General features: G+C 40.6%; 1 protein-coding gene across 9 annotated transcripts in view; it reads right to left on the reverse strand.

Annotated features, from left to right (window-relative positions):
- Positions 1 to 22,318, reverse strand: part of SPOCK1 (SPARC (osteonectin), cwcv and kazal like domains proteoglycan 1) — a 551,382-nt gene that overhangs the window by 257,848 nt on the left and 271,216 nt on the right. For 3 of the 9 annotated variants that reach the window (XM_077138531.1, XM_077138527.1, XM_077138534.1), the window contains exon 3: positions 9,422 to 9,517. The exons of the other annotated variants lie outside the window; for them this stretch is intronic. In XM_077138531.1, the coding sequence (XP_076994646.1) occupies positions 9,422 to 9,517 (96 nt within the window). The remainder of the gene's footprint in view (positions 1 to 9,421; positions 9,518 to 22,318) is intronic. 9 annotated transcript variants of the gene reach the window in all.

Here is a 22,318-nt window from a genome sequence, read left to right on the forward strand (position 1 = left end):
TAACAAGAGGAAACCCCTCAGAGAGATGTGTGGGCAGTGTGAGATCCTTGAACCCCTCCCAGGCCACTGCAGCAACTTGGCAAGACAATTAGCCACCTCTCCCCTGCAGTTTAGTACTACTTTTAAGGGTCTCCATCTGGGGCTTAGAGCGCAGGCCCACCTCCAGCCCCAATATCATAGACAGTAGTTCCCATGTGGTGCACGTCAAGCGTAAAAGAGCTCACTTCATTTTCCTGGTCCTTTGTGTGCTTGTAACGTTACTCTTGGGGAAGAGATCAAGCGCCCTTCTCCGAAAGCAAGTGAAAGCCCTGCACGGCCCATCACTTTGCAGGCGTCCGAAAGGAAGGACATCAGCCAAGCCCTCCCAGGAGCCACACACGGGAAACCCAGGTGCTCCTGGAAGCAAACAGCCATCCTCGGAAGAGCAGCAAGTGAGCAGAGCCTGAGCAGAGTTACGCTGCAGCGGTCAAGACCACAGGCAAAGAGCGGCGCAGACCCGGGCTCAGTTCCATCTCTACCACTTTTCAGTTGGGTGACCTGGAACAAGTTAGTGAGCTGCTCTGAGCATTGTTTTTAACTGTTTTTTTATGATATAACATAACGTATATACAAAGCAAAGAAAGAAAAAAGCAATAGTTTTCAAAGCACATTTCAATAAGAAGTGACAGGACAGATCCCACTTTGTCACAGGCTTCCCTACCATCATCACAGATCCTTCCTTCTCGCTGCTCCAGAACATTGGTCTGAGTCTCTTTTTTTATGAGAATAAAATGAAATAAAACCTACAGTTGTTTTGGCACAAGGTAAATGCTAGAGAGCTGTATCTATCAGCATCATTATCAGGTATTTTACCTAATAACGAGCTCTTTATTAAAGGACCATCATTTCTCACTTAACCCTTAAAGGGCCCTCAGTTCTCACTGGTCCCTATCCAGGTATCCCCTATAATTCTCTACCTGCACAGAAGCTTTCCTAAAGCCTTCCAGCAAGTGAACCACACTCAAACACTATGAGATCTTCCATACTCTTCAATGGTGAGAGGCCTGGAGCACAATGGCTTAGGATGCATATCTGCTAAAGCAGTGGTCCTCAACTTGAGTGTTGAGAATCATCCAGAAGATTTGTCAAAACACAGGTTTCTGGGCTTCACTTCCAGAGACTCTGATTCCATTTGTCTGCAGTGAGGCCCAAGAATTTACATTTATGAGCTGGTCCCGGCACCACATTTTGAGAACTGTGTTAAGGAAGAAGAGTCAAGCTTGATAACTAGGAAAGGGATATGGAGAAACAAAAACCACTTTGAAAAAACTCAGTACAGCCCTTGACAAAACCAGGAGGAGACCCCCAAGTGCGCATCAGGGTTGGCTGCTACAGGCAGGGCCTGTCCTTCTGTGCTGGCAGCCCCACAAGGCTCCTGGACCTTGAAATTGACCTCAGGCCACAGCCCAAGGCTGGACCGGGAAAGGCAATGGGGGGTAGAATCAGCACTCTCAGTGGCCGCACACCAGCCCACTCAGCTATCCTCTCTTCCTCCATGTTATTACAATTCTGCAGCACAAAGATTCTTCACAGGGAGATGGATGGGCATATTTCATGCTAATTCTTTCTGGAGTTGGGAAACCTTTATTTTCCCTGTGTCAAGAAGAAAATGATGGCAGACATTTCCAGTAGAAATGCCGCCGCATTCTTTATGATGTCATTCAGCTGCTGCCAGAATTAAACTATTAACCAAATTAATCTCTCTGCCACACACATTGTAGCTTGATCTCCTTGCCCTGGAGGCTGGAGTGTCAGGCGGCAGGGGCGTCCACATTTATTCTCTGTAAGTGACACTAGGCCACAAAGTGCCACATGCAAACACTGGGTCTTTAATGCAGCAGAGGCAACACAGAGGGTCACCTACTCCACTGTGATTTGCCTCTTCAAGGGCTTCCCACCTTCCTTGGGTTAGGGCCAAACCCTGTAATCTGGCTCACAAACCCTGTGCTAACGACCAACCACCAGTCTCCCATCACCTCCTCTCCCATTCTCTGTACTTCAGCCACCCTTCCCCGAGGGCTTGGGGCACTCCCATCTCTGTGCCTTTGCACAGGTGCTTCTCTCTGCCTTTAAGTCTATCTTCTGCCTTTTTGTATGGTTAACTCCTATTCCTTTGGGGTTTCCATTGATTACAGGAGTTGTTGTGAAGTTAATACACCCATGAAAAGGAACTCAATATTCTGTGATTCAAATATTCTCTTAACCATATTCAAAATGGAAATAGTGTAAATTCTACTTCATTAACAACAATTCCTCTCAAACTGAGAAAACCAAAATTGCAATGATGACCAAATCAAGCCAATTTTCTTCTTCTCTTTCTCACCTCTTCACCTGCTAGCAAGGAGGGGGGTGTGGCTTTCTGACCAATGCTAACTGACTTGAGAAGTCCTGAATGACTCAAACAAGCTCTGGGACTTACAAAAGGCACATGGCTGGTACAACCACAGAGAGTCAACATGAGCGACCAAGGAGGCTGTAGCTGTACCCTCAGTGCAGGTGACTCCCAACCCACAGCGTTGGCTGCTCCAACCTTCCCGGCCAGACCTCAGACTCAACACCCCACAGAAGCACCTCTTTGCAAGACCCCATTCAATACATGATAGGAAATTCAATCATCTCCAGAACACCACTTGTATGATATTCAGAGTTGAATTGCAATACAAAAGTGCAGAGGTTTAAAAAAATCACTTCTATGAACATTTTAAATATGTTTTGCTGAGGGGCAGAAAGCATATACAAACATAATACTTCCAGTTTAATTACTACATAGCAGCTCTTGCCCAGATAATGAATTTACCTTGGAGCAATGTCAGAATGTGGGAACAATCTAAATATACCTCTGTAATCACTCTCTGGTCTTGATACATTAATTTGGTAGGAACTGGCCTGGGTGAGGACATCAATCTCTCCAGCAAGGAGATGAGCTCACGCACTGCAAAGGAAGACACTGCCAGCCACTTGGATTACCGTATTCCGTGCCTTTTTAGTTCTGATTATGAGGAATACTTGATCAAACTGAAGCTGTTTCTTGCAGAAGCTCCTTATTCTCACTAGACACACAAAGGGAATCTTCAACCGATCTTGTGTGGGATGGAGCAGTAAACTTAAATGACAGAGAAAAAGTAATTCATTTATGTTGGCCTCTGCTTCTATAGCTAATAAGAGCAAGATATTGGGGCAGGGGGGGAGATGTCCATCTGGGAGAGTATGAATCAGGACACTTGATTGCATGGGAAGGAAACAATTTGAACTAGCTTGGCCAAAGAACCCACCTCTCTAGCTCATCTAAACAAACAGCTAAAAAAGGGGAGTTAGTCTTGGGACTGGTCCACTCCTTGGTCTTGGAAAATGACCTCTGGCAGCTCCCAGGCCCCCAGTGTAACAGCCAGTGCAGCCAAAGAGGTAGGTTCTTAGGAAGATGGCATGCAAGGTCAGAGAGATGAAAGGCACATCTCCTGGAAAAGGCACATCTCCAGGCTACTGGCCTGGGCAGACACAACAGAAGTCTATGAGAGGGAGCTCAGAGGAGGAATGCATTAGGCTGAGAGTGGCCTTGTCACTGTGATGTAGAGTGGTAGATGATGAAGACAGCATGTCGCCTCTAAAGAAAAGGCAATCCAAGATTTCCTAGAGCTGCCTTCTTAGGGAAAAGAGAAGGCCTTGTAAGGAAAGGGTCCTGGTCAAAGACAGGATTGAATACTCTGGACCCTAAGCTCCCCCACCTTTTTTATATGCAAACATCTATTGGCACCCTTGAATTATCACCTAATTTCAAATCAGAGCAGCTGAGAGTATGTATAAAACATTTTCATTTATCATTTCTTGAGCAGTTAGCTTCCAACATTTTGTGCAAGAGCCTTTTCTCAAACCAACAACATTCTCACTGAAAGACAGACTCAGCTCAGTCAAAGACCTTCACACTCTTCTCTCAGGGATTCTCCTCGGAAAGAAAAGGTGCCCCCACCCCCTGCAAAATGAATGATCAGAGGGACGAGGGAAAGCAAAAGAAAATATCGCAGCCTGAGCTGCTATTAAGAAGCAAATAGAAAACACAGGCAACATTTATTTGATCATTTGGAAAGTCTAAGTACAATGAACTTTTAGTACTTTTATAAGAAGAAAAATAAAAGGTATTTCAGTAATAGATGCAGTATTATTAGATCTGAACTAAATCAATACATATTAACTTAATTTCTGCTAAAGTATCAACTTTGGGGACAGGAATTTCTATATACTTTTCTAAAAATTTTATACTAAGACCTGTCTCATCATTCTTAATGCTTTGAAATTATATTAAGCCTAATTCTATCATACTGAATATATTTTTAACTGAAACTTTTATTGAAATCATTGTAGATTCACAGACAAGTATAGGAAGTAATACAGAGGGACCCCAAAGACTTTATTCAGTTCCCCCAATGGTAACGTGTATGAGAAAAAAGAGTATAATGTGAAACCAGGATACTGACACTGATCCAAATCATGAATCTTATTCAGATAAACCCAGTTTTACTTGTGTGTGTGTGGATGCGTATGCTTGGGTCTGTGAGAATTCACCACCTGCGCAGGTTCGTGGCTCCACCCCCACGGTCGGGAGAGAGAACAGCTCCGCCCTCCCCCAAGGATCCTGCCGCTGCCTTTATAACCACACTGACCCACCTCCTGATATCCCCGTGACCCAAAGGTATTTCCATTTCTAAAATGCTGGTATTTCAAAAATGTTGTATAAATGGAGTCATACAGTATGTAATCTTCTGGGATTGATTTTTTTTACTCACTATAATTCCCTGAAGACTCATCCAAGTGTTTGCACGCCCCAATGACCCATTCCTTTTCCATCCTAAGTGCCGTGCCGTGGTCTAGACGTCCCACAGCTGATTTACCCACTCATCCATGGAAGGACGCCTCCGCCGATTCCAGTTTTTGACTATTACAAATAACACTGCTGTAAATATTTGTGTGCAGGTTTTTGTATGTACACAAGTCTTCATTTCTGCGGAGTAAATGCCCACAAGTTCAATTGCTGGGTTCTACGATAGTTGCATACCAGACTGACCAACCATTTTACGTTCCCATCGGAAATACATGAGTGATACAGTTTTCCCATGTCCTCTCCAACGTTTTATGCTGCCCCTATTTTTCATTTTAGCCAATCTGATAGGTGGATAGTGATATCTCATTGTTATTTTAAATTTAAATTTCTTTAGTAGCTAATGATATTAAACATTTCATGTGCTTATTTGCCTCATATATTCCTTGGTTAGATATCTTTTCAGGTTTTTTGTTCATTTTTAAAGTTGTATTGCTTGCTTGTTTGTTTTACTTTCGAATATTGAGAGTATTCTAGTATTCTAGGTAACAGTCCTTTGTTGGATAAGTGTTTTGCAAACATTTTATTCCCATCTATTGTTTAACTTTTCATCCTTTTAATAGGGTCTTTTGTATGTCACAAGTTTTTAATTTTGATGAAATCCAATTTGGCAATTTTCCCTTTTATAGAGCATCCTTTTGTTGTCAAATCTAATAAGAATAATTTGTCTAACCTTACATCTTAAAGATTTTCCCTATGTTTCTCCCCCAAAAAGTTGTAATTTTACGTCTTCCATTTAGTCCATTATTTATTTAGAGTTAAATTTTGTATAGAAGGTTGCGGGTTTTTTGTTTGTTTCTTTTGCCCTCTCGGTGTCCAATTGTTCCAGTATAATTTATTGAAAAGGCTATCTTTCCTCCAGTAAATTGCTTTTGTACTTTTGTCAAGAATTAGTTGAGTACAGTTGTGTGGATCTACTTATGATTTTTCTATTCTTTCCATTAATCTATGTGTCTAGAAATCTGCCAATACACACTGACTTGATTACAGTAGCTATAGTAACTCCTATCAAGAAGAATAATTTTTCTACTTAATTCTTCTTGTCAAGATTGCTTTAGCTATTCTCGGGCCCATGCCTTACCATATAAATATTAGACCATGTCCACCAAAACTTTGCTGGGATTTTATAGGAATTGCTTTAAACCTATTGTGCTGGTTTGAAATAAATATGGACCCCAGAAAAGCCATGTTTTCTTTCCTAATCCAATCTTGTGGGAGGCAGACCTATTGTTCAGGGTGGGAAAGTGTGATTGGATTGTTTTCACGGTGATGTGACACACTCGGTTGTGGGTGTGACCTTATGATTAGGTTATCTCCCTTGAGATGTGGCGCATCCAAGTGTGGGTATGGCCTCTTGAGTAGATGGAGAAGTGATTCCACCTATTCAGGGTGGGTCTTGATTGGTTTACTGGAGTCCTTTAAAAAGGGAAACATCCTGAAGGAAGCTCAGATACTTAGAGAACAGTTGCTTCAGAGCTGACAGAGACATGGACATTTGGAGATGCTTGGAATGCCAACAGAGAGAGCAGACACCTGGACACAGATGTTTGGAGATGCAGAACCCAACAGAAGTCACTGTGAATCTTCCCATGAGATCATGAGATGTTAGGCAAGCCAGAACCCAGAGTTATGTCCTGGAGCAGCTAACTGAAGGCCCAGAGATGTCTAGAGAGGAAACCGCAGGCATCAGAAGTTGGAAGCAACAGGACCAGGAACAAAGATCAGCAGATACTGGCCACATGCCTTCCGATGTGACAGACATCGGCCTTTCTTGAGTCAAGGTATTTTAACTGGATACCTTAATTTGGACATTTTTATAACCTTAGAATTGTAAACTTCTAACTTTATAAATTCCCTATTTAAAAGCCATTCCATCTCTGGTATATTGCATTCTGGAAGCTTTAGCAAACCAATATACCTATATATTAATTAGAGAGTATCTTTATTATCTTGCATTTTCCAATCCATGGCCAAGATACATCTCCCTATATCATTTTTTATTTCTTTCACCAGTGTTTTGTAATTTTCAGAATTCAGATTCTGTAAATGTTTTGTTAAGTGTGTACCTAAGTATTTCACTTTCTAGGGAATAAATATAAATGCTATTGCATTATTAATGTCAGTTTTCATATTTTCTTAGTTAATATATAGAAGTGTGATTGATTGTTGTATGTTCACTTTGGATCCTGTGACCTTGCTTATTGATTATTGGGGTTTTTATTTTTTATTTTTTTTAGATTCTTTGAAATTTTCTACATGGACAATTGTCTCATCTGCAAATAGGCACAGTTTCATTTCTACTTTTCCAATGTCTTTTATTTATTTTTCTTGCCTCATATCAGTGGCTGAAACTCCATTAAATAACAGTGGTGAAAGCAGACATTTCTGCTGGCGAGAAGTGTTCAATCTTTCACCATTAAGTCTGATGTTAGCTATAATCTTTTTAGATTCTCCTTATCCAATTTAAGTAATCACCACGTATACCTAACGTGCTGAATTTTTTTTATCATGAATGGATATCAAATTTTATCAAATACTTTTTTTGTCTTAATTAATATAATACTGTCCTTTACCTATGAAACATAGCAGTTATCTGAGTATTTGTGGCTGATTAACTTACTGTTGTCAGTAAATGCAACATAATCAGTTTTCATTATCTGCTAATTAATCACAAGTAGAACCTTGATAAAATAACTGAACCCAAAACTCTAAAACCTTACTTTAGATACTGGTTTCAACCTGCTCCCTGATAACACAAATGCCCAGTGTTGCTGATGAGAAAACAATCTGCCAGGAAAATTGTGGCTAAATGATACAGAAATGAGTATAGGCAGAAAGATGCCTAGATTTGGAGGCATGTATACAAGCAAAATGTTTCTGGGTATGCAATAGGTGCACATGTGCAACACTGATAGTACACGTGAAGAGACATGTCTGGGTAAAGATTTATGACAGGTGTCTGTGGCATAGAGGTGAAAACGAGTGTGCATGTTTTATGTAACACAAATATGTCTGGTAGGAGTATAGGAGTATTTGTGTGTGTGAGGGCAGAAGGGTGGAACATGGAAGCACCATAGGTAATTTGCTCAGCTGGTTCCATCTGTGAGCATCAGATTTGTGTAGGGAAGTATGTATGTCTGTTGGGGGTGTTTATATAAATGCATAAGGCTTGTTTAAGACCTCTCCTTTGGCTCTGGCCCTGTATAGATGAAACCCCACTAACATTCCACAAGTGCAGTGCTTTCCTTACCCAGCCTGAGGGGTCCTTACTCTGGCCCTCATCTGTTGGGCCCCTCCCTATGAAGTGAGGTTTCTGTGGGGCTCAGAAGGCATGCACACCCACAGTTCACACTTCCCCTTTCTAGACAAGGTCCTTGGTCTCTGGATTCCCAGAATTTCCTGTTCAAATTGTTCTGCGCCTGTCTGAACCCTTTCTCCAGATCTACCCTTTTAAAGTGGACTGAGCTGCCAGTGTGGGCTGTGTACACCCAGACACCCCTGGGAAGCTGAGTGCAGTGGGGAGAGGGTGACGATAAGGTGGGGTACCTGCATTCATGCATGTAAGGCCCTTCAAGGAATAAGACAAAGCTGAGCCTGGAAAGGAAAGGGGAACTCTCACCACACTGCCTCATCCCAGGTCATTAGAGAGGGTGATTTTTCAAGGTAGGAAAACAGAAAACATGGTACAAATAGTGTGTTAGTTTGACTTATCACTTTTAACTGTTTAGACCTATGTCATGTGGGCCTCTGTTTACACACTAGGTACAGATTCCTCAAATACCAGACACAGACCCACGCACAGATGTACAGACGTGCAGGTTTCCCTGGGCTTCCTTGAACTCTGCCGTCCCTACATTCCAGCCCTTAGGCCTCTGGTCATCAGAGATATGGACAGGGTATGTGGTGATTTCTGGCCTAAGGTGGGGGGGAAGGGGTTCACAGAGGCGCCTACCCTGCAGTCCCTAGAAAGTGGTTCATTTGCCACATCAGTCAACCCTACCTTCATCCCCACCCTCACCAGGGAAATATCTACTTGGCAAATAGGTATATCAAGCCTGGTATATCCCATAACTGGACAAAGTGCCTTGATATAATTATGAGCTAGCTTCAACAAACTCTACTTAGTCAATGGGAAACCCACAGAGTCCTCACCATCCCAAACTGCTGCTACTCAGATCTAATTACTCTGGGACAACCAACACAGGGACAAGGGGCATGGTATCAAAACCCACTTTAGCACTGTTCCAGCTCACAATCATGCGTTCCTCTATAATGACTACCCAATTAGCTTGCAAGTCATCTGCCTTTTGTAAATCAGTGAGGCCAGTAAAATGAATTCTGCACCTGGAAGGGAAGGGCCAGCGACTGGCAATTGCAGGGAAATCATTAATTAGGTTGAGCCTTTTAGGTTAAGTGAATCATCATCATTTCCTCAGTTTGTTGGCATTGTGCGGAGATGAGGTCAGATGGGCAGCCCACCATGAATTCACCCTCCTCCTGGCATTCACTCACTTGGTGAGATGGAACGCACGCTGCATTGGCTGTGTGACAGGCACAGAGCTGAGACCACTGGGTCTTCACTCTCCAAGCCTCCTCTTCTGGTTATTCCTGCAAAGGCACATCAGGCTTGAAGGCCGTACATGGGAAACATGCACATCTGTGAAAAGCTTACACTTCTATATGAAGTTATTTTTGTTTCCTTGACTGTTCTCAAGCAACGGATTGGCTTAAAACAATGAGAATTTACGTGCTCGTGGTTTTGAGGGTAATAAAAGTCCAAAGCAAGGCACCATCAAGGCAATGCTTTCATCCTGAAGTCTGGTGGTCTGGGACTGGCTGCTGTGATCCATGACTACTCATGGAAGTGCACATTGCAGCCTCTCCTGGTCTCTCTTCTCTTCTGTGTTCAATATGTTCAGCTTCTGGCTGCTCCCTCTGTGATTTTCTCTTTAAGTTTCAGTCTGCTCATAAAGGACTCCAGTGATAGAATTAAGCAGTTTGGAGTTGCTATGTACCCCCAGAAAAGGCCATGTTCTCTTAATCCATTCCTATGAGTACAGATCTATTACGGGTGGGACCTTTTGGTTAGGTTATTTCAATTGAGATGTGACCCAGCCCGCTCAAGGTCAGGTCTTAATCCTTTTACTGGAGTCCTTCATGAGTAAAAGACAGAAAAAGCCCAGACAGCTTAGAGAAAAAAGGCCCAGACAAGCAAGCAAGTACTCACAGACGCTCAAAGAGTCACTGAAGCCAGAAGCTGAACACATGAAACCCGGGAGCAAAGGACCAGCAGACGCTGGCCATGTGCCTTCCCATAGGACAGAGGAACCCCAGATGCCAGCAGCCTGTCTTCAGAGAAGGTATCATCCTGTTGATGCCTTAATTGGGACATTCTCATGGCCTTAGAACTGTAAATATGTAAGCTAATAACTTCCCAAAGTAAAAGCCAACCCATTTCTGGTGTGTTGCATTGCAGCAGCTTTAGCAAACCAAAACAAATTTGGGGGCATACCAGCCTTTTTCACATATATAGGTGGGCTCACTGTCTTGGCTCAAGGAGATATCTTTGTTCCAGACCTTGGCTTCCATGGTTCTGACCTTGAAGTCATTCTTCTTTCACTTTGACCTTTCTCTGATATTTCTAGTCGAGCCTGGCAGTGGTTCTGCTCATACAAATCTTGCAAAAACCTTTTCATATGCAATTCACAGAGGTCTAAACTGTCAGACATAAGGACTTTCCATAGATCCTTCCTGAATAACCGCATTTCCAATTCTGACTACCATCAAAATGGCTGACTAGATCCTTGTTCTGTTAAACCCTCACATGGAGCCCTATTTTCCAGGGACTCACTTTCTAGAAGCCGAAGGAGCTGTTACACAGAGCCGCTTCTGGCCCTAATCTCAGAACACACTATCTGGATAGGCTCAGAATTTTCCAAACCACCAATTTGTGGTTTCTTTGTGCTTAACAGTTAAGTTTTCCAGCTTATCCCCTTCCTCTTGTATTTTACTATATGCCGCAAGGGGAAATCAGGCTGCACTTTCTGCACTTGGATTGGAAATCTCAGCTAAATATGCAAGTTCATCCTTGCAAGTTATGCTTCCCATCTGACATCAGAACCCACTTTCACCAAGTTTTTTGCCACTTTATAACAAGGATTGTCCCTCTTCCAGTTTTCAATTATACATTCATTATTTCCTTTTAAGGCCTCATCAGAGGTACATTTAGCAGCCATATTTCTACCATATTTCAAAGCTATCTAGCTAGGCTTTTTCTACCAAGTACCTCACAATTCTTCCAATCTCTACCTATTACCAGTTATAAAGCTATTTCTACATTTTTTATTTGCAATAGCAACACCCCACTCTCCTGGTACCAAAATCTGTTTTAGTTTCCTCAGCTGCTGAAGAAAATACAATGCTTTGGGTTGGCTTAAACAATGGGAATTTTTTTCCTCATGATTTTGAGGCTAGGCAAAGTCCAAACAAGACCTTATCGAGGCAGCATTCCCTCCTAAAGACCTGGCATTCTGGTGCTGACTGCCAGCAATCCTTGGCCCATGGCTCCTCTGTCATATGGCAGTTAAATGCGGTGGCCTCTCCCTTCTCTTTGAGGATTAGCTGACTTCCAGCTTCTGGCTGCTCCCTATGTGGCTTTCTACCTGAATTCATCCTGCTTCCAAAGAAATCCAGTACCAGGATTAAGATCCATCCTGATTGAAGTGGGTCACAACTTAACTTCATCAAAATGTCCTACCCACAATGGGTTCATACCCACAGAAATGGATTAAGTTTAAGAGCATGTTTTTCCTGGGTACATAGCTCCAAACAACCATGGAAATCTCATTATTTTTCTTCAGACAACTGCCTGGATGGAGGCTGTGGGTAACTGATGCTCTCTTGACATTTCATAAGAGCGTTTAGTTCTTACGAGTTTTACAGTGAGTTAGGCTCAACAAGTACTTTCTCTTGTGAACAAGCCACAAGGTGTTAAACAAATTGTTAGCCTTTATTTCTGGAAAGGGAATGTAGGAATGACAGAATATTTTCCCTTATTTATAAAGCCAAACAAATTGATAACTCTTCTAAAATGCAGACTGCAGAAAGGAAGAACAATATGCATTTTTAAAGGCTGTGATTCTCAAAATTTACTGTGGGTCAGGATCACCTGGAGAGCTTGTTAAACCACAGATAGTTGTACCTCCTTACTAGCATTTCACCTTCAGTAGATCTGGGTGGAGACTGAGAGTTTGCTTTTCTAACAAATTCCTAGAAGATGCTGGTACAGGCATAACACTATGAAACACAGCTTAAGGCAATCATTTTTTTATTTCTAATTTCATAAAATAACTCAAATTTACTTTAAAAGCAATATATCATGATGGTTGAGAGTATGGATTCTGGGATCAAATAGATTTAGGTTTAAAGTATGATTCTATCCTTACTAGCCATATGATCTTGGGCACATCATGTTGACCTCTTCAAAGTCAGTTTCTCTTATAAACTGAAAATAGTACCTTGCAGGGTTGTACACAGAATTTAAAATGAACTAACATATGTAAAGCCTAGTACATATTAAATGACTAATGAGTGCCCTTATTAGTTCTAATTAGTACTAATAGTGTTAATAAATTATTTTCCATATTTTGCCTTCCTAAAGAGACAACCCTCTTCTTAATTAATAGTTTAAATTTGTTTACACCCACATGAATACACCCCACACAGTTCTCAGAAGCCACTTATTCCTTTAAATAAGCAAAGCATGCTCCCTATAATCTTTCTTGCACTGTGAAATTACCTAGAAAACCCTTTTTCAGACAAATCCAAATGTAAGTGCAAAACCTGATAACTATTATACACAAAAGAAAACGGAAGAACCATCTCATTCATGAACATCATGGCAAACAATTAGCAAAGAATCAAGAAACACAATCAAAGGATAACATACAATGACCAAAGGGGGGTTATACAAGGAAAGCAAACCTAGCTTAATATCAGCAAATCCATTAACCTCGCTATTCATATTAATGGATCTCACGAGTAAAATCATGTACCCATCTCCACAGCCACTGGAAAGTTATTGGGAAAAATTCAACAACCGTCTTGATAACAGCAACAACAAATCACTCAGTAAAATTGGAAATAGGTACTTCTTTTACATATTGAACTATGCTTACCTCAGCCCAAAAATAGGATCATGTTTAATGGGGCCACACCAGAATCCACAGGAACCAACATAAGGGAGCTCAACATCACCACCATTACTCCACAATGCACAAAGGTGAACAGGGAATGCTTAAGAAGTATAAAAATTGAAAAGTAGATAAAATTGACTAATTAAAGACAAGATGATTGCATACTTGGAAATCTCAAGATAATCAATTGCAAAACTATCATAACCAAAAAAACAACTCAGAAAGGTAGCAAAATAAGGTAGTAACTTACAGAAATTTATAACTTTCTCACATACAGGCCACCACCAATTAATAGCCCCTCTCAAAGAAAAAAATCATTTAATACAGCAACAAATGAAAGAAAATAGCCAGGAATAGACTAAATAAGAAAATTTCAAGATCATAAGAATAAAACTTTAAACAGTTCTGAAAGACACAAAAGAATACATGAACAAATCTTGTTCCTGTTTTCTTGAATAGGAAGACAACCTCAAAGATGTCAATTCTTCTTAGAGTAATTTATAAATAAAATGCTATCCTAATGGAAACATTTATTTTATTACACAAACTTATTCTTAAATATATTTTGACTATATATTTATATATATAACAAGCAAAAAAAAAACCCTCTGAAAAAGAAAAGTAATGAGGAAGGAAAGCCTTATCATATATTATAAAGCCTCAATGAGCAAAACAGTGTGGTACTGGAATATGACTATAAAGACAAAGAAATGGAACAGAATTCAAAGTCCAGAAACCAGTCCAATTACAAATGGGACATCACTATAAAGTAAAGGCAGCATCTCTAAATCAATAGGAAAAAAATTTTGATTTTTTTTCACAACTGCTGTAAATAACTGGAGATCATCTAAGAAAATAATAACATCTAAAAAACTTTTAGAGAACATCTAAAAAAATAACTGGATAACATCTAAGAAAAAGTTGGATCTTATAACCCATACCAAATGGATAAAAAGTAATGGGATAAAAAATGGAAAAAATCCTTTTTAACCTTGAAAGGGGAGATGGACTTTCAAAGCATAACTGAAAATCCCAAGGCCATAAAAGCCAAGGTCAATAAATTTGACTATATAAAAACGAAACTTTTACTTGGCAATAAACCATAAACAAAATCAAAAGTCCACAGCACAATGGTAATGTCCTTTTTGCAGTCACATTATAGGCAAAGTGCTAAACTCTCTAATATGTAAGGAGCTCCTAGAAGTTAACAAGCAATAGGCCAAAGCTCCACTAGAAAAAGGCATGAACAAACATATCTATTGACAAGGCTGTTTTGAAACAAGTATTAGAAAACGGTTGCCATTATGGAGAGCAATCGGGCAATAGTCATCGAAATTATAAATGCATATTCACCTTCTGGTGAATTAATTCTTGGGATTTAGTACACTGAAGAACTTGCATGTAATGTACGAAATGATGTATGGATAAGATTATTCATTGCACTACTTATGATAGTCAAATACTAGAAATGAGATGGGTTAAATAGATTATGATACATTTTACTAACGAAAACCATACAGCTAAAAAAGAACAAAACAGAAGACAACATTCTCTGTACATAAACATGGAGAGCTCTCCAAGATAAATCATTATTTGAAAAAAAAAAAAGCAGGGTGCAGGATGTTATGTAAAATATGCTATATTTTATGCTTTAAAAAGAGGAGAAAAAGAATATACACACAGAGACTATTTTTTTTCCTCATAAAAATAATCTCTGGAAGGATACACCAAAAACTAATAATGGTGGTTATTAGGCAATAAAATTGAGTACAAGCAAATTTTTATTGTAGGCCTTTCCATTTGTTTTCATTTCTGAATCATCTGAGTATATTCCCTACCTTTAAAAGTACATTAAAAAAAAAAAAAAAACCAAAGGAAAATAAATAGAAATATGATCATTCTTTGTGGGATGAGGTTTTGGAAATTGCTGCCCAAGCCTGCCCCGGGAGAACGAGGCAGCTCATCCTACTTACAGCTCAGTCCCTGATGTTCCCCTTGGCTCCCTCCAAGTTCCCTTTTTAATAAAAGCCGGTACCAGGGGAAAGCACTTGGAGATCCTAAGATGCTACATAATCAGAGCTATTTTTAAATCTCTTAAAATTACAATGAATCTCTCCCAAATGTCAAAGGCAGGACAGGGCTTTATATTTTAGAATCAGCACTAGAAACTTTCTGTTTTCTTGTGTTTTCAGTCTCATTTTCCTAAAACCAAAGATATCAAGAAGCTAATTTACAGAAATTGACAGAAAGAAAGTATCTAAATGTGGACTTCCACGTTCATATATGGGTACCAACCAGAACAAACGGGCTGAAGCTTCTGAGATAATGGAGGACCTGTTCATATAGGAAACTTCTTAGCTCCCTCTGTTACCAAAAGACAGTGAACTAACCCCCATAAGAAATGGCTCCGTCCAAATTTTATTATTACATTTTTACAGGAATTCTGCAAGAAAATGCCATAATTTAATGCATCAGTGGTGCTGCTGATTCAATTTTCTGCTTGCATTAAGATCTGCTAAATCCTTGATTATGAATGAGCATGGCTGGCCTCAGGTATGAGACCTCCAGTTCTAATTCACTGCAGCCTCCAGAACTAATGATTCTGTAATTGCTGCAATGGCTCACCAGCCTGATAAACCACGGGGCAGCCTCGCCCACCCACACTGTTCAGTGGGCCTGCAGCAGCAGCTTGCCAAGAAGTGTAGGAATCTATGGCCCATGATAGGGATTAAAGGATTATCTAACGAGATAAAAGCAATGAGGATGAAACTATTTCTAATAAGCTGGCAACAGCACTCCTTCCAAACAGTGGCAGCAATTCCAGTAAATATTCCAAAGAAGGCTGCAGCAAGCTTATGTTATTATTGATGAAAGATATAACTCTAATAAAAATTCAGTGAGTATAAAAAATGTCAGATATGGTTTCATTTCATGTGTAATAAAGTAAGGCACATAAAAATAACATGTTGGCTATAAAGAGACTGTATTGGGTTCGATACAGGTACGCGAAAGCACAAAGCCAGGGACTTAGAGAGTCCTCTAGCGGCATCACAGATCCACAGAAAACAAAGCCCCAAAGTTCAGCGTGTACACAATTCAGATTTAATCTGGTACAAGGAAACACACTGTCCTCAGGTAAGCAAGCCTGCGGATTCCACTACAGGATTTACAAAATGAAAGCCTTTAGGCGGAAAAACACATAACAGAATTTGAAAGGGGGAAAAAACAAAAAACGAGGTAGCTGAAAAGAATCAGCATCAACTAGAGCTGAATTCCAGGTGTCTTCCCAAAATACATGAAACCAAAATGGAAAAACTGGTTTATGAGAGGAGGACTAATAAAAAGGGAGAATGGCCTTGAACTTCAAAACTGGAGAAGGTCCAGTCTGGCAGCCCTAATTTAGCGGTGTTTAGCCAGAGGACAGAGACCCAAGTAACCAGGTAGGCCGGGACTGGCTCCCCCTTCCATGGAAGGTGCTGGCCCCGGAGGAGGACTGGGCTGCCGGAGCTGCACTTCAGGCTTGAATAATGTAGCTGGGCCCTGCCAGCATCGCAGGCTTACGGCAGGCGTGTCACTGGGGCTTGGTGACCTTGAACATGGGAGTCGGGGGTTACTCCCCCAATGGACTCGGGACATTGGATCCATTCCAACAAAGACCTGCAGTAAATTACTTTTCAAACGTTAACTTTCTAACTTACCAAGGTCCAAAACAAAGTTTACTTCCACCTAATAAGAAGCAATAGCTCATAGAAATGAGTAAAATTTTAAAAGGTATGATTTTAAACTCGATGTAATGCAAGATTATCTTCCAAGGATTTAAATAAAAAGATAATCGCCCACCCACCTACTCTCATACAGGAAAATAAACATTATTGGCATTAAGCTGCCAGGTGACAGCTACTGTAATTAATAGCAAACACATCATGTTTCATTAGGATGCTCCTTGATACTAGTATTAAAAAAACAATGAGGTTTTTAACTTAATAGCCAATCTGAAAAGCAATTTTAGAAAAGCAATTGGTTTCAGAAATGGAAAAAACACATGGAGAAAAGTATATCTTTCCATTACTGTCTGAAGCTTTATAAAGCCATTCCCAGGACTCACATGGCACTTATAAGACTATAATTATACTTCAAACGGGTGTTATACCAATTGTTGATTCTGATCAATAGTTAAGAACATAAGCAGAAGAGAGAATTAATTAAACATTCAATATTGATTCGTATACACAAAAGCAAAACTGACGGCAATACAAGCATCAAGATCTTACAACAGTGAATAAAGCTCAAGTTCAAGGCGAAAGTCCCCAGGCACAGGTGGGGAGGTGGTGGGTGACCACGCTTTACAAAGGTGCCCAGTTACAGAATCAGAATAGAAGCAACAAGGACCGAGGGGCATGTGGTCAGACAGCCCCATCGTGAGGTCTCCGAAGCAGGAATTCTCTCACCGGGACGTGTAGAAAACGCCTTCCAAGGAGCTGCAACTCCCTTGAAATATTCTTCAAAGAAGGGACCCATGATCAAGTAAGTTTGGGAATCACTGTATGTCATACCCTATTTGGAGAACCGCAATGTCCATTAGCATGTGGAAGGCTCTGGGAAATCCAGGAGTAAAGAGATCTACCTAACCAATGTATCCCAAATCCACTCTAGTCTCTCTCACTTCCTCACCCCTCCCTCTCTCTCTCTCACACACACTCACATATATAATATCAATCATAGGTGTGTACGTGTGTGCATATATGCATATAGAGAGAGTTTATATATAATGCCTATTAACAGCAGGCCTTCTCTGTGAAAGGCTGCTCTCCCATCTCCTGAATGGTCCCCCATGTTCCACTTGAACAAGTCAGGGCCGGGACCTCGTCGCTCTACAAGCAGCCCATTCCATCAGTAGACAACTCAAATTATCGAGAGGAAACAGCACAGCAGACACATTTCAGATTTTCGGTCAATCCAGTCACTCTTTGAATTCATACTACCTCCTTAATCACTGTGTAACCTTGGCAACCTTTTAAATTACTTCCAAGCTTCAGGGCTGTTATCTCTAGAGTAAGGATCATGGTAACTACTTACAGTGTTGCTGTAAATATAAGGAACACTATATCTATAGGGGGCCCAGTAAATAGGTATCTATTACTACTGTTGTTGCAACATAGCATTTACCTTATATTGAGCTAAAGTTGATCTTCCCGCAATTTGCAACCACTGAGACGACTTCTACCTCCAGGAATCAAACAGAGCACATCTCATTCCACTTCCAGCCACCACGTTGGCTTTTTCCCTCCTCCATGGTTTCTGGACTCTGAACTGCCACTTTCACATTTCACTGCTCCTTTTTATCTCCAAACTTGCTTTCATTTTGTAGTGCTCTCAATTTGATGGCCTTGGCATGCTCCGGGTGAGAATATTGTGCTTGGCGTGTGTGCACATGCCAGGGCTAGGGGGATCTTCAGACTTGTCTGCCATTAATAACCACATTTACACACCACCCTGGGGCAAGGAGACAAGTCCTTCTGTCACACACATCCTGCCTGAAATTGTCCAAACAAACTTGTCAAACCTGTGGTTGGGGCAGTGGGAACAAGAGCTGAAGGAGAACAAGCGACAGAGCCGAGTGAGTTTCTGGCCACTGCGTGCAGTCTCATCTACGGAGGTCCTGCTCCAGTGGTTCTCAGGTGGGTCCATGGGTCACCTCAGTCAGAAGCCCCACCTACCGAATTTAATATCTGTGGGTTGAGTACAGCACCTGCATTTTAACAAGCTCCCTAATGCATCTTAAAGATACTACTAAGGTTGGAGACCCATCACCTACAGAGTGGAGAAAGTTTGATCCTGGAGCTTGCTTGAAGAAGAATCTACAGAACTGACTTCAGGATGAACAGGCATTAACCAGGTAAAAGAACAGATTGTGGAGGGACAGGAAACATGGTGGGCATAAGCCAAGCATGGCAAAGGCTGTGGACAAGGGGTTGAAATGAGGCCAGTGTGGCTGAGGGTGGAAAGGTGGGGAGGTGCAGCTGAAAGTGGGCGCCTGGTCCAGGGCACACAGCAAATTCAACACTCACCCTGAGACCCAGAAAAGCCCCTCAAGTTCTCTCAGTTCCTGTGCATGTCCGCACACCCAGTTTAGACTCCCCCTTCAGTTCAGAGGCCACTAGCCACACAGAACAATGCGCTCTGCTATGGTTAGGAACCACAGTATTCTACAGTTGTGAAACTAATGCAAAGAGTGCCTATTTTTTTCTTCAATTCCCCTTCTGCTTAATTATCCATAACAATCAAAGTGCAGACAACCTAACATCTACCTCTCCTTGACATCAGCAACACAACCAGTCACCACAGAAGTTCACAGGATGCTTGAAAAAAAACAAAAAAAGAAGAAAAAATGTTTTCTTTTCTAGAATAAAAAGCCTTGTGCTCACCCTGCTTACCTATTCTCCTACACATAACTTGAAGACTAAAGTATCAGCTACCAACAAGAGTTCTAACATATAAAAATAAAATATGCTAGCTTTTTAATTTCATTACTAAGTGAACAAATACAAAGAAGTATAAGCCTTCTGAGCCCGTCTCACCCTTAAAAACCCATAACTTCTTAATCTCTATACCACAGTGCTTCTGCTAAAACACTTTTGAATGGTTCTGTGTTAACACAGACTCTTAAATTGTTCTCTAATTATTTTATGTGCATTTGTCGAATTCACACATTCATTCATTCAGCCAACTTCACTGAGCACCGTTCTATGCCAGAGTCCATGTATAAGGAAGACACAGACCGGTCTTTGGAACTTGTCTTTAGGAGAAATGCCTGCTTCCATAACCAGCTGTGAAGCAGAAGGCAGAAGTAACACCCACTTCCTGGGCTCTCTCAAAACTAGTGACTACCTAATCTCTATCACAGAGTAGACAACACAAGCTGTAGAAACATAACAAAGGTTGGGGGAAACCATAAGTGGTGGTGACTTAAAAAATTATCTAGGAGAAGAGGCAACTGAGTGACTGAAGATGACAGCTCACCTGGTGGTCAAGAATGGGAGTTTTGGAGACAACGTCTGGTTCAAAGTCTGGTCCTACCACTTACTCATTCTGTGACCTTCCATCTGTTACATAAACTCTCTGAACCTCAGTTTCCTCAAATAAAGATAAGGATGAAGAGAGCTGCAGCCTGATATAATCACAGTGCAAACTCAGGAGATGATGCATATCAACGGCTTAATACCAAAGCTGGACTATCGTCAGTATCCAAAATCAGTAGCCATGAATTGATACATAAGCTATTAAGAATTCATCCATAAACTTTAGGGATAATTCTCAGAAATGAGCTACAGTTTTCACAAACCACTGTTGCAACAGCACTGGAGAATGCTGGGCACACAGGCTCAAAGCACACTTCTTGGTGATGTTCTTTAAATAAGTAGATGTCGACGATTATTATAAGATCTGGAGCGAAACCTGTGTGTCACCCTCCACTATTCTCTACACACTTTTGATGATGAAATGTTACCTATTTGCTCACCATAAACAACAGACAAATGGAAATATGGGAAGCAGGAGGGAGTCAATTTTCCCAGCAGTAATGCTGCTCTTTGTGGACATTCTTGGCTCAGGCAAATAAGTTGCTGAAATTTAATGTGAAAAAAATTGTAATGTATCAGAAAATGCACTTTTGCTTCGATGCAGTGGGTTCACCTCTAGGAATTTATCCTACCAAAATATTTTCAGAAGCATGATAAATTTAATTACAGCCATATATAATGCACCATTTTTGGTAATAACTAAAAACTGGAAACAACTCAAATCCAACAATGGGAAAATTAGTTAAATAAATAGCAATGGTTCAAGAGGAATATATCGCTTGGTGGAATACTATGTAGTCATCAAAAATGAAATACTGATGGACACATTGATACAGCGAACTCTACAAGATGAAAAAGCAAGTATGCATTTAAAAGTAGACATGCATACACACAATTTCCTATTTACACAGCCCACTGCTGGAAGGATGCACAAGAAGGTATTAATAGAGCTCACCTCTGGGAAGAAGAATTAAGAATAAAAGGGAACAGGAGAAACTTCATGTTTCATCTTAATACATTCTTGAAGTATTTGAAGTTTTTACACTGGGTGCATGTTCAACTTCACTTAAAAAAAAAAAAAAAACACTTTTCAAGTTGTCAGTTCAAAAACCAAAAGGCCTCCCCAAATTATAATTAACACTCACATAAGAAGAAACAAGTTCAGAGGAAATTAAAATTAGACCTTCCCTGCAAAACTTGAAACACTTCATGATTAAGGAAAATAATACTTTCAAAACAGTTGTTTATTTGATTTTAAGAAATAACTTGATAACCAGGTATTTCTCCTTAACATGCACAGATCATATAATAGATATTAAAACCTGGTTGTGGAAACACACCTGCATAAACCATGACTCCAGGTATCAGCAATCTATGAGCTGGGGCCAAATCCACAGCCAAATCTGACCTGCTGCGTGTTTATGTCTGGCCTACGAGCTAAGAATGCTTGTTTTTTTTACATTTTTAAATGATTTTTAAAAATTAAAAATATTTTATGCCATACAAAAATTATACGAAACTCAAATTTCCATGCTTATAAATAAAGTTTCATTGGAACACAGTCGTGCCTGATCATTCACAGCTCATCCATGGCGGCTTTCATGTTATAAGGCAGAACTCAGTGTGGCAGAGACTACAGGGACTGCAAAGCCTAAAATATTTACTACCCGGCTTTTACAGTAAAAACTTAGCTGAGCCCTGCCCTACACAATTACCTTCGTTTCCTCATCTGTAAACTAGGGACAGCAATAGCCCCGGTTTCAGGGAGAGTTGAGAAGACTCAATGTGGTAATGTGTAAAAAGCACTCAGCAATTACGATTTGCTCTGTATTGTTTTTCACATTGAAATCAGAATATGTTCTACAACCAATGACATGTTGGCTTGGTTAGTTTTTTGAGGGGTTTCTTTTAGGGGTGTATAAAATAATGGTGTATCTTTCCACTGGTGGTATCTTAGACTCAATGAAGGAAGGTGGAGCCTGTCACATATTGGTTACCTGATACACGCAGCTATGAATGACTATTTAAGTCTCCACGCTCTAATCCAACGCAGGTTTTCATTACCTGTTCCTCGCCACGATTACCCTCCTCTCTCAGAACCAGGCTCCCCCAGCTGGTCAGCACCATTTATTCCC

The sequence above is a fragment of the Tamandua tetradactyla genome, chromosome 20, assembly GCF_023851605.1.
Source record: "Tamandua tetradactyla isolate mTamTet1 chromosome 20, mTamTet1.pri, whole genome shotgun sequence".
NCBI lineage: Eukaryota > Metazoa > Chordata > Mammalia > Pilosa > Myrmecophagidae > Tamandua > Tamandua tetradactyla.